General features: G+C 35.0%; 1 protein-coding gene across 1 annotated transcript in view; it reads right to left on the reverse strand.

Moving 5' to 3' along the window:
* Positions 1–10649: 10649 nt before the first annotated feature.
* Positions 10650–14321, reverse strand: part of MTNR1A (melatonin receptor 1A) — a gene marked incomplete at both ends in the record, with an annotated part of 57379 nt that continues 53707 nt past the window's right edge. The window contains one exon of the mRNA XM_084266915.1: positions 10650–11518. Within this exon, the coding sequence (XP_084123041.1) occupies positions 10650–11518 (869 nt within the window). The remainder of the gene's footprint in view (positions 11519–14321) is intronic.

Genomic DNA, 14321 nt, shown 5'->3' on the forward strand with positions numbered 1-14321 from the left:
ATGGGAGAAGTACATGAAGGGTGCTTTTCTGTTTTTCACATATGTATCCTAATAGGTCTTCTGATTTCAACATGATTACATTTGTTGGTTTTCACCTAGAAACAGCTACAGGAGTATATCACTCTTTCCTGGAAAAAAAAAAAAGCCTATTCCTCTGGGTTTTAAGGAAGGATTGATTATACGAATATTATTGCATCTTAACAAACTGAAAATGGAAGGCAAATTAAAGTACTTTTGCTATTACTCGAAATTGCCATTCTCAGACTTTTGTGTGTTTGATTCATGGTTTGTGAAGAATTAGGGTTTGCAATCCCAACTTTGGAAGTGACCCAGGGGACCAATTGCAGTCTATTCCTTTTAATTCTGATTAAGTCTCACTTTGTTTTTTTCCAGAAATAAATTCAATTCATGGTGTGGATTTGAGTAGAGAGAATTTATCCTACACAATTTGCAAGTAAAAGTATATATGTATTTGAAGGCTGGCTAAAGGAACGATTTCTGTTGCTGCTGTTTAGTAATGAAGTATAGCCATCCTGGGAGTGTAATTCTTGTTGCAATGGAGTAGTAATGCATATCAATGTTAAACAGATTTTTACTGTATGAAAGGAAAAATAGACCAGGTTAGCTCTACAACAGTGGAGAGACCTTTAGGCAGGAAGAACGTAACTCAGGCTTGACTTTGGACATAACTTACTGATCCTTTCACAGTGTGTCCTTTATAAAAAGACAAATAGTGGTGCTCTGGTAATACATTTTGTCTGAATGTGACCGCAATGTCTCCAGTCTTCCATAATAAAATTGGACTGGTATTGACTACCATGACTGGATGAAATTCACTGATAACACTTGGAAAGTTTTTGTCCAGATGTCCTGTTCAAATACCAAACTTTTCCAACTTGCTTTACCTGCAAGGTATCCTGACATATATGTGAGAGAGTGAATTTCAGAAAAGAAATGCTGTTATTTTAAGATAAGGTAGTTACATTCTATTTCAGTTCAACTCCAGAAATAAAACACGTGATTTTTAGAAGTGGCAAACTTAGAAAATTCTAAATTTCCATGTCTGGATAGTAATGAAATTCTGCCAATTAGATTCACTTTCTGTTGCTGCAGGCCTTGAAAATGAGAAAAAAACTTCACAGTGTCTGCTGTCATGACTCAGTTCAAACCCATTAATACCTTGATCCCTGGATCCCTGGCATCAGCAATTGTGCTCCCTATTGCCTAGGAAAGGAAAAAATTAGGACTATTTAACAGGAAAATGAACCAGGAATGGTTGTCACTAGGGGGTTCCTGTGATCCATGCCCACCAGAACTTCATAAACATCAGCAAAACCATTCTGAGTTGTTTCTCTCTTGCACTAAGTGTTCATGGTGCTTCTGCTAGCACCAAGTACAGCAATATATTAGATCAGGAGGTAAACACTGGACCAGGAAGTCCACTCTGCCTGCTTTGCCTCTCCTCAATCTAGCAGAGACAAGAATTTAGCAAATCAGGCTGAGAGAAAAGGATGACCTACTATAGGGTGATCTACGAGACACTGGCCATTGCTTTGTGCTTTTCTACACACGCACTAGAAACTCTTGCCATACTGGAAGTAACCTTGCTATTTTAGTTTATATCATATTGTTCTAGCCCACCTCCATAGACCATGTATGCACACACCCACACAAACATGTGTGTAATATCCACCCCAAAATTTTATTTTGACAACTCTGCCAGCCAGAAAGCATTAGGTTGAATGAAATGAAATGAAAAGTACGATAACAGGGGAAATGCAAGTCCAATAGTTCACTATAACTCAGTGTCTTATTTGGTGTTGACAAAACAAATGTAATAAATATGATTTTCAAATGCCTTAGTCATTCTTGATGGCTGTTACTTACTCCTTACTGAATGCAAACTTAATTTTCATAGCTGCCTACAATTATGTATACCCAGCTGTATCCAGACATACTTGGAATGCATTATCAGGTTTCTCCTTGAACATTTTTTCCTCCAAAATAGAAGGAAGAACTGAACCCAAGAATGTCATAGACAGATGCTAAACTGCTGTTCTCAGTATCATGGAACACTGCCCAAACCTGATACTGAAGAAGAAAAATAAAAAATAAAGCAACTGATGAGGCTGAAACTGAATGCCTGTTTAAAAATCCTTTCATGTGACTAAAGACTCTGGTCTGATTTTCCTTCTTTCTGTATTTCTACTATGGATGGAACTTTTTTCATTCCATCTGCTCACATTATCATCATTCTGCCCTTAACTATGATTGCATGGTTAGTTTGTAATAACTAATATTTGTCTTTAGATACAACCCAGTGACACTCTGCAGAGTTATTTATGAGAACATCCAACAGTGTCTTGGCTTGTCTTCCTGAACATACATACTGATCTGTGAAAAACAGTAACAGTTGGGGTTTTTTTGATGAGTGTGTTGATGTTTATATGCAAGCTATGTCCTAAGTAAGGACACTATGAAAAAATATTCTCATTATTTGAAAGTTGTTATGGAGATTTGATCATATTTTATTTCAAGTTTCAATACAAATGTTACCCAATTGTTTCTTCAGCAATTGGTTTGATTTTTTATTTTGAATTCTTCTATCTTTTGAGAAATAATGCATTAGGTAGTATTGTCTGTATTATGAAAACATTTCTTAGACATCAAGGTAATATTTTAAGAAGATAAATTAACTGAAAAAAAAGAAATTGTTGCTTTGCTGTATTAATAAAGAAACTTACCGATTATTTCAAGATACTGTCTTAACTGCTTTGGAAACAGTTTCTAACAGCAGTGAAGTAACTGCCTAAGATGGATTCTGTCTTTGGATTACTATTTTCCCACACAACAGTTTTCTAGCAATTTGTGAATCAAATGCAAGAACTGTCTTGAAAGACAAAAACAGAAACAGTAAAACAAAGATATGTAAGAGTCTTATTTAGGACCAGACTGACTGTCTGCCTCTTAGATTCCCAATTAGTAGCAGACATTTGTGTAATAGACCTTTAAGTGTCTTTGGAATGACAAAATGCCTTCCCTGTGTCTTCACGTACCCTGGGCTTTGCATGACAAAAGATATCCCAGTAAACATAGGACTTTTCATTGTGGGCTGCCACTTCTGTGTTTCAACTGCTGTCTCCTGTAGTTGGAGACTACTAGATGGAGTGACTGTTCCACTACTCCTATCAGACGTGCTGCTAAGAATCAAACTGAAAAAATGTTATAAGCAAATTTACACACAGAGAAACTGCCCTCACGCTGATCCTTTTCTTCAGGTTTTGAGGTTTCAGTGGCTTTATGGGTTGCAAAAAAGTTTAAGCTTCTTCATCATCTAAACAGATAGGAGCATAAAAGTGACCCAGGGGTCTGTGGAAGAGTGAGCAATAAATGGGAAGGTGTATATGCTAGGAAGTTTTATGTATGAAACTATACTTAATATGTAGACAGATACATGATTTGAATCACAACATCAGTAAGGGTTTTGAGCATCAATAAGATGATTTGGACTTGAAGTGTCAGTTTAATAGTGAGTGGACTAACTTGCATTTTTTTTTGTCATAGCATTAAAACATTAACTAGACTAGCAATAAAATCTTGGTTTCATGTATAAGATGAGCTCCCTTTTCCCCATAACAGCCCTTTGATGATAGCATCAGGGATGTTTTCTTACTAACTATTCCCTGTTGCTGAGCTTTTCCTGAAACAAGGTCTAATTTCTTTCTTTAAAATATTAGAGACACCTATTTTTTTTGTGAAATGCTTCAATACTTAGTGGTATCTACACCGTATTTGATTTCCTTCCCCATCACAGCTCATTGCAGACATCAGGTGCAACTCTTCTTCTAGTGACTATTTAGTTCCTCCCTTGGCACAGCAGCTGGATTCTTGACATGCAGAGAAAAAGATGGGGGCAATAATAGGATTCATGAGCATTGAAAAGTAATAAAATTATTATAAAGCAAGGTTTACATTTAAAGAATAGAACCCCATGGGGGGTTCTAATAATGTTATTTTTATGCTTACATTAGATCATAGATTGTTGAGAGTGACTAGTACTGAAACTACTGTGTTTAGTTTGTCTGCAAGAAGGTCTTTAATTGATACAAAATGCTCTTAAAAATAATTGTTCATAAGAGATCACAATAGGACAGGGAGATTTCAGAGTCCAAACCATTATGGCATACATGCACTGGTATGGACAGATGGAATAGGGGCAACCAAGCTGATAGCGTGGTCAGAACTGAGGAATGAAAGCACATCATGTGGGATTGGAAAGGAGAAAGGATTCTTTTGAGAAGGAGATGTATACCTAGGAGTTGTATGCAAAATTGCAAAAATTGGTTGGGGCAGATAATCTGTTTGAATATAAATATAAATGAAGTAGTTCATATTTCTGCTTTCAAGCTAGGCAAAATTTATGGTGAGGGAGACATCGAATGCCATTGAACTTTCGGGAAAGATTAAAAAGTAGCAAACAAATTACTTGCATATTAGCCATTCAGTCAGTTTGAAACAGATATTTGGGGACCTGGGGGCTTTATAGTTTGTGTATGCCTGTAGTAGCTATATTTCCTTTTCTTGGATGAAAACATCTACTTGAATATAGTGGGTTTGGAACATGTCTTTTTACATGTCTTGAAAGTTGTAGAGCATGCACATATAATCAATAGAGCTACATGAAACTTATGTGACTTTAAAAATAATCACAAAAGGCTTAATGAATTTTTACCATGTGAATATTTAAGCATCTGATGCTGTATCATTAAAAAGCAAACAAAAGTATCTTATTACTTTACTTTTAGTAGAAGTTATGATTTTGATGTCATTCTTGTCCATATATGTGTTTCTGTTGTCATTAAGCCTACTTAATAACTTGCAGTTTGAGTGACTGTCCTGCTCTGCCCTATCCTAATGTATCCTACTTTCCTAGGATTTGACTGTGCTATAATATTAAAACATATTTCTTTAGCAGTTATTGGTTATAAGGGGTTAGGAGAAGGGACATTGGCAGTTTCTTGAAAAAAAAAAGTATTATGATCAACCCTTTATCTTCCAAAGTGCACTGCATTGAATTAGTCATGTTTTGCAGGACTAGATCATTTCTAGATCATATGTAGTCAGATTAAAGGTCCTTTGGCCAGTATCTATACTGAAGAGGATAAGAACAGGGCAAGATATGGTGATAATACCTCCAGGTATCATTACAGTAATCCTTGGTTTAGGGATTTCCTAATGCTGTATTTGCACTTTTATGCTTGCTAGCCTTAGGGAATCTTCTTGCTGTGATTCAGTGGAATTGTGGTGGTTTTGTGTACCTGTTTAGGGTTTATATAGGCAGTTCTCTGCAGCAAAAAAATCCCACTCCTTATGTTGTGTGGAAAAATATTTTGGTCTGAACCACACACATGATAATCACATTGTATGGCTCTGGCTTTTATATAAATGATGAAAAACTGACTATTTGTACATTTTGAAGAAGAGTGAAGAGTATGTATTTGAGGATAAGCACCTTTGGAATCCAGAAACAAACATGCAAAGTAAAATTCTTCTTGCAAAGAAATGAAACCCTTGTGCAGGTATGCAATATAAGCACAAAGAATAATGGTTAAACCATTATTCTGTCTCTGGATCTCCCAAATCTCTTGTGTTGGTAATATTTTCTGCTGAATAGATACTATTTGTATAGTTAAGAATAAAGACAAATAAAAGAGTGCTAACTTTATATATTCATTGATAAAAATGACAGATCAGAGAGAAATTTTTACTGGATAAGGTTAATTTTGCAGATATTTAGCAGGCAAATTTACATTTTCCCCACAACATGGACAGCTGACAATTTATGAATTTCTTAGAAATGAAACATGTATTTCTTTTGTAATAGCTCAAAATAACTAATTTTTAGATTTATGAAATATAATATACCAGAATCCTCAGCGAACATGAATCAGTGAAGTTGTTGTTTATGTGAGCTGAAATGAGACATTGTGTCTCAAACACTGATTTTAAGTTCAGGAGGAAATGGTATAAGGATCTATGAATAACATGCTTCCCAAAATACTCATACTTTGGTCGGTGTTTGGTAATAGGGATGCTTTGAGTGATCAGTGTTTTATTGATTTGGAAGCATATTTTACGTGACCATTATTAATACATGTACTTTGCTGAATTTACTATTCTTTCTATTAAAACTTCTGAAGGCTATTGACCTGCACTGTAAGTCTTTTTTACCCTATATTTTATTGCAACCTCCCAGACACATATTTGAGGTAGGAATAATATTTTTAATGAGTAAATTCATAAAACCACATAATGGAATTCTTACTTAACACAGGCAAATATTGGAGTTACAGTATCAGCCAGGCCACTGTTTGAGTACTTTTTCTTCCAAGAAATTTGACTTTAACACATGTAATTTTGCAAGCCTCAGTGAAAAGATGACAGACATTTGTAGTTCTTAATTATTTGTAAACTGTATTAATGATACTTAGAAAGTGCAGCTTTAAAAATAATTAAATAATAACAGTCCATCTGTACTACTACAATTTGAGAACAAGATGTTCAAATAGAAGAGTTTATGATTTTCTATTTTAAATTTGATGACAACATATACTTATGCACTTGTGTGTAATATTTTAAGGAACTTTTTTATTATTATATTTCAGTGCAGTTAAAGGGAAATAACAGTTCCCTTCAGTATGTTGTAATTAATGAGACTTAACATGATACCATTTGAAAAGTTTTTCAAAAGAAGAAAAAGGTGCTATATAAACTGATTGTAGAAGGATGCACTATACACTGCAATACAGACTAATTACAATAGTATGTTTATTATAAATAATTCAAAGACTTACCTTCTAAATCAAATAATAAGAAAAAGTAGTAAACTGATTGCTATATATTATGCCTATTGAAATAACATATATTTGATTCATACCTATGAACTTACACTAGGCCAGTGAAAGAAGAAAATGTGCAAAGCATTCTTAAGTGAATTGTTCCAAATTAAATACAGCTACAGTTTAACTACAATAAATATGTTGTTCATTGATATTAATATACTCATTAATATTCTCTTTGCTGGTAAATATGAAATAATGCTAAAACTTCCTTGTAAATGTAAAGTTTGTAATGAAGATGACCACCCGTAAACATATCTATCTGTAAGGGTTCAAGCTGTGTTGTCATATTCAGATTGTCAACATAATCAAGACTGTGATACAAGAAATGCTTGTAGGATGTCAGGGTCAATCAGGCTGTGAGTCTTCAGTGTGTTGCATATGGGTGTTCACTGCTCCTTCACAAAAGTTCTCCAGCTTCGTTAGGACTTATACCAGAAATGGATAGGAAACAGGAAAAGGATGGGTTCCCTTGGGAGCAGTAGATTCATGTTTTAGAATGAAATCCATCCAAAGCTGGTGACTGCAATAAGACAGGTACACTATCTAAAACTTCCAGATAGAACTCTAAATAGTGCATTTTTGCTATGCTAGCCTTTCATACAGGGGAAAAAATTGTGACCTGGAATGTAAAGAATACATCATGGCCCATACTCTTGCACAGAAGCAACTGATTTTGGATAAGTTTCTAGCTCTATCTCCTTAGAATGGCCAGAAATCACAATCATTTTCATCATTCCTTTTTCTGTTGACTATAAAGAGTCTGATCTTGTGAGGTGCTGACTTAGATTGTCATGCTTACTGTCCGTGAACAGCTGACAAGACTGCTGATTGTCTTACATAAATCGCTTTGAGTCCTTTGAAGCAATAGAATATGATTAAATGAAATCATTACTGCAGAGTTAAGCATCATTATTCTTTCACTTTCTCAAGGAGTGGTTTTGGAAAACTTACCTAAAATATACTTCAGAATGGCAGTAAATGCAAAATAATTTGAAGAGGACATCAGATATTTCTAAACTTTTTCATCCATATTAAATTAAATTCTAAAGACTAGCACTTTTCCCTCCCCCCAAAGAAGAACAAGAGATTAATTTCTTAAAATTATTGCTATATTTAGCAGCTCATAACATCACCAACATGCACATTTCTGTGATTTAGATTTAATACAAATATTTCAAAATATCAGATCTGAAAAATGCTCTCCATTTTTATTACAGGCCTATTCAACAAAATATATACCTTTGGTATAATATATTTTATTGCATATAGCAAACCATTTTCATTATAATCAAAAATATACTTTAGCACTTGTGAATTACAGGGGACTTTGATTCCTCAGATAACCCACAATCCTGGATACAGTATCTTGAACCGGCTCATAATTATGTGGACATGGTAAACATGTACATTTTCTGTTGGAAATGGCAAGTGAAAGATCTTTAAGAATTCTAAATTTACTAATGATTCCGCTACTTAAACTATATGCTACTTTATTAGATGCATCGTAAGACATTATTTTCATTGAAAATATGCTTTAAATAAGGCAAGGGTTTGTTTAAGAATGTAAATAGTATTTTTTCTTACGCAAAATAACTTCTTTTCTTATAAGGTGGTCATGCCTCCCTTGTTATTCTGAAATCACTACACACAAAGCAATAAAATTACAGAGCTAAGCATCCTCCAAGGATGAAATCACAGTGAAGAAAGCTGTGATATACTTTATGCTGTTAATCATGTTATATCATATCACATCATATGATGATACCACAATAGAAGAGAGCTGGTTATTTACACAGTGGTTCTGATTGGCAAATGTAAACAAAGATGAATCGAGCACCCTGGCAATGCATTGACTTGCTAGGTAACTTCCAGGGTGTTACAATGTTATTCATTAGTTCCATTGTCAACATGACATGAGGCACCTATTTTTAAGGTAAGAAACCAGTCAGCTGACAAAATGTCAGTGGGGTTTTCAAGTAAATATGAATCTGTTCATTTTAGTTCATTATAAAGTCAAGGGTACACTAATCTATGACCCAAGAAAGATGAAATGCTGTTAGATTTGTATGTAGTGCAAGGAATTATATGACATAGAGTCACTGTTGGTTTCTAAGACATATAAGATCAAGAGAATCTCCAGTACAGCAAGTAATAAATGAACTGTTTAGGTAAGATCCACATTTTAGTATAGATTAACAGAAGTTTGATGGCTATTCAGAAACTCTTAGTCCAGTGGAAATGATTGGAATTGGCTTGGAAAAGCTCAAGTGTACTTGAACATCAGTGTAGGTATGAACACTTGAGCAGTAAAAGGTATGACAGGTGGAGCATCTTCCCAGAAGTAAATGCTCCTTCTTTTTAAGGTCAATTTGAAGATGAATCCTATTGTGAATTGCTTTTCTCCACCAGAGGAATTCAAGATAAAGAGATTCACCATTACAGGAGATAGTCTGTTTAGCTACTCTTCCTCACTTCACCACATGCTTTCCCTCACTCAAGAGGTGCCTGCTGTCCAGAAAGTCTATGTGGCAGGCCCTGTCCTGCAAGTCATGTGTTCTTCCTTGTCCAAGAGTCATTAGTAGCATCTTCTCTTTGCTATTATTTAAAGGTGTCTAATTGTTCTAGGTTATTACACTATGTTCATCATTGCAATGAACACCTAAATAATACTTTGAAAATCTTATCTGTGGCAGATTACAAAATAACCTACAGTCTCAGGCTATTCTCAGGATATCAAGTTGAGAAAGATGTTGAAAGATTTCTCATTTCCTAGGGTTTCATGAAGTTAAGATTCCACTAACCAGACCAAACTGTCATCCTCACCCACCATTCCTCTTCATTAATCTTCTCATAGAACTTCTGTACTGTACACAAGTGAGAAATAACAGTCCTTCCTCACTTATTTTTCCAGGAGGTGTTCCCCAGAAACTCCCCTGGGGCATTCCCCCATTTTGTGAATTACTGTCTCTTCAGAAAGAATGGTGGCTTCTATTCCTCTTCCCAAACCTCCTACACTTTTTTTCATGCCTGAAAGGCTTGAGTAGATGAATCATTACTCTTTTCTTGCTGTTTATGCTCCTTCCCTTGTAGCTTTGAAGATAATCAGTCGGGTACATATCTCCTCCTAATCGCTATTTTAAAATTTTTAAGTCAATCGAGAATACCATTCCTAGGAGGGCTGGAGAGGATTAATCTCAAAAAAATGAATAATCATGTCCATTTTAGGAGTAAAGCAATATAGGCAGAAGAACTTATCGAATATCCAAATGAATTTTCAATTACCTTGATTTCCCACTTCACGTTTCCTAATACATTTCCTAATGGTCTGATTTAATCTTTTAAAGGAGGTTTTCAGAGGTTTTAAAATCAGGAACATAACCTGACCAGAAGAAGCAGGCAGAAAGTGGTAGGAATAGTTTTGTGATTTCTTTTATTGAGCTAGGCCATGTGGATACTTCTGTTTCAATATCTTTCTAGTTCTTTGTCTCCATTTAAGAAAAAAAAAAATGCATCCATGCATAATTTTGCAATTCCCTCAAGGATATCATTGTGTTGTTGTATGAGAGATTGTATAACAGGATCTGTAAATCAAGGCTTTGTAACTTGAGTTTCCAAATACCATGCGAGGAATTTGATCAAAGTGCTTTCAGTGTAGAAGAGATATTTCATTATAATATTTAACAGAAGGTCTAATAAAACAGATACTTTATTTAGATGCTGTCGAGTGACAATAATAAGATTCCCATTTCAGACAGAGTCCACCTTCACTTGATTGTTGTTTGTGATCAGTGGAGAAGGTTTACTTTTCATCCTGTCTCCCGCATCATTAGAACTGTCCTGGAAAAAAACATTTGCTGTACAAAAAGTGACAATAATTCTCTTGTACTCTCTTCTGAAGTTCTGGTTCAGGAGTCCATATATGATAGCATTAAGGCAGCTGTTGAAATACGCCATGTAATAACTAGATACAAACAACCACTCTGGAATCCTAGGGATTACAGTTTCTGGGTTGACAGCCACAGCAAGGCCTATGAAGTTCAAAGGAGCCCAGCAGACTGCAAACAGTACAAACACCACAAACATAGTTACAAAGTTTCTGAAGTCATGTGGTTTCAGCCTGGGGTTGTTATCCGGTTTAACCCTTCGTCTTACCTGAATAACGAGGATCCATATTCTCAAGTAACAGAAAGTAACTATGGCTATGGGAAGCAGGAAATGGAAAAACACAACTGCTATGGTGTATGCTGAGCTCACGGATTGTGCAAATGTACATGAGTAAATCCTGGGGTCGTATTGTAGCGATCCCACGAACAGGTTGGGCACGATAGCAACAAACGTTAGGACCCAGATAATACCAACATAGCATAATGAATTCTTGTCGCTGTACAGCTTGTCGTATTTGAGGCTGTGACAGATATAGCAGTACCGATTGATAGCGATGCCTGTAATATTGAAGATAGATCCAATGACACTTAGGCCCATCAAGAAGCCACTAATCTGGCAGTGAAGGTATCCCAGATTCCATCCGTTGTGAAACACAGATGTAAGGACCAGTGGATATGGGTAGATTGCTACAACCAAGTCGGCAACTGCCAGGCTTACAACAAACACATTTCCTGTAAAATAAATATAAAAAGGCAAGTATTAGATTTTCTTCTGCTCTTCTTTGTCACTTCTGCTCTTGAATATCTCTATGTTAATGACCATCCCTAGTGAAATGGTTTAAATATAATTAGTTTCTTTCTAGATAAAAATTTATTGTCACATAGCAGAAATAAGATTCTATTTTTTAATCTAAAAAGGAGGTGGCTTGAAAATGCACCCTTTAAAAGAGAACTCTTCAAGTTTAATTACCATGACCTAATATTTTTATAATCTCATTTATTTGGATTCTTCCAATTAGACAGACTCTAAATTTCTATCAAATTAAAAGATTCATAACTTTGAACCTTGCTTTGGTTTGAAATACTCAGTCTTGAAAAATCAGCAGAAATAATGTGTACATTTTAAAGCATTTACCTTCCACATTTAACTTAATTCCTTTTTCTTACATTATGCCTTAACTTTTCCAGTCCTGAAATAATTTTTTTTTCCATTTGTATTCCAGGCTCACTAGTGTGACTTTTAAAGTGACTCTTTTTTAATCTGCTGGCTAACACTTGACTAAGCTGTTGCAATTCATACTTTGGGAAGAAGCATCCTTGGAATTTCAAGTGAAAAACTCTTCTTGCTGAACACTAATTTAGTTGTCTTTACTAAATTGAGACACATACCTTTCAGCAAAAGGAGTAGTGCTGGGAGTAATCAGCAGATCCCAAAGACCAGTGATGTCATATTTTTCTCTGCCTCCCAACTGGAAAATTAACCAATGATGCCTTCTATTGGTTCATTTTATAATTTGAACAAAGGTAGATTATTTTAGATGGTGTTAATTCCTGATAGAATCCCTAATTTTTCCCCAACGACAACAGAACCCATCATAACTACATGCTTTGAATTAATCTTTTCAGCGTAGACTATATATTCTTTAATTGCTTAAATGATAACTCATCTGAATGCCTCCCAGTCAATCCAGTTTCTACAGAGGAGGGCACAAGATACATAGATATAGCTTTTATTATTTTTTTTTTAAATAAGTACTACATGTATTGGTCTAGTTATTCACATCCGTATTTACTGAAAGCTATAAATGTGTATATATACATCCATGTGTGTAGGTATATAAATGTCTGTGCATCCATGTACACATATGTATGTGTTTGACATTATACTTCAGAATTCCAAGATTATTCACTGAAGATGAAATATTACTCCTAATGCAACCTCTAGGAATACATATTTCTGATTTTAGGTGATGTGTTAACCCAAAGTGTTTTTGGTGGACTGTTTTATGCATTTATTTTGAGCAGATAAAATACAAATAGATAAAAATAAGTAAAAATAAAAGGTAAAAGTAGCCATGGACCAATAGAGTATTTTAGCTGTTATAATTCTCAAAACAACTTTTTCTTTGTTAATGCATTATCTAAACCAGCTTTAAATACGTATTCTTTCACTACTCATGCTTTAAATGGCCAGGTATAAACATTAAATCTGCAAAACACCTACAGAGAAAAATATAGAAATGATCTGGCTCAGGATGCTACTTATTCTCTTTTGTTTAAATTGTGATACTTGCATGAAGTACCATATTTGATATTTATTCTAAAGTCAGCTGGGACAAATGGCCTCAGTTAAAAAACTGCTACACTAGTTTTTCATAGATTTTGTATCTGGTTTTATAGATAACTTTCTGTTGATGGTGCCTGCAGTTGTTTCTTCTTTTGCCCAAGAATTCACTGCCAGACTGAAATAGGCTTATCCTGAAGGTTTTGGCAGAATTCCAGATTATTTCAGCACAAATAGAAGAGCTCCTTTAAACAGAAGACAACAAGAGAAAAAAAATGCCATTGTATTCAGAATTTACCCTTGATGTAGTGGCAAGTGATATAAGAATGGATGGACTATATGAAACTCAGAGCTCTGTGTTTATTTATGAATCAAGAGGTGAAAAGTGAATGAAAAATTGCTGTTGGCAGGTTTTTTTTCCCTCCAGATAGGACAAAGAAAATGTGACAGTTCAGAGAATTGTCTTTACATTTGCTTATAAATTTGTTTAGGTGAACACTAGCTATCCCAAGCTTTTTCTTCTACCATACATCAAAACTTCTGCTAGTTTTCTTCATTAATATTGCAAATATTACCATTATTTACACACTTGAGGCAAAAGGTTCAGCTATAAGAGAAAAGCTAGAAGTGCAGAGGGGTTTGCCCTTTGTTAAAAGAAGACATGAGGTATACTTATACTTTTCTCTGAATAATTTTAGCAACCCTGTGATTTGGAAACTGAGTCTAGGAAGAGTATGCACTCTGTCTCTGAATCAGCAAAATTTCAGACTTCCAGAGACTGGTGTCACAGCTTATCTTTTCAGTCAGCTGCTGTAAGGCGACAAACTGTGAAAGTCTTGGAAATACAAGCTGCTTCATATGGAAATTGGAGGCTGTGAGCCTGTCTTATTTTAAAAAATCTTGAGCTTGGAAAGCAAGTCCCAGGCTGCCAGCTCACAGTCAGCGTGTCAGCTGGATGACCAAAGCGTTGCGCTAGCAACTGCATGGTAAACAAAAACCTGTTTGCAGAGAGGACTTTTCACCTTCCTTTCAGTAAGGGTTATCTTTAAACTCAGGTTCAGATATGTTTTCCTTGTGAGCATCGAACTTTTAAGACAGAATAGAAAATTCAAGTAGAAAAATGATTTGGGATTAGGATGTTTGCTATATATTATGAGGTCCAATATTTCAGACTCTGAAGTCAGGTCTGATATGGTTTGAGCTTTCACACAATACAAGCTTTAAAAATACAATCCCAGACTTAGGCACCCA

The sequence above is a fragment of the Gallinula chloropus genome (assembly GCF_964237585.1).
Source record: "Gallinula chloropus genome assembly, chromosome: 7".
Classification (NCBI taxonomy): domain Eukaryota; kingdom Metazoa; phylum Chordata; class Aves; order Gruiformes; family Rallidae; genus Gallinula; species Gallinula chloropus.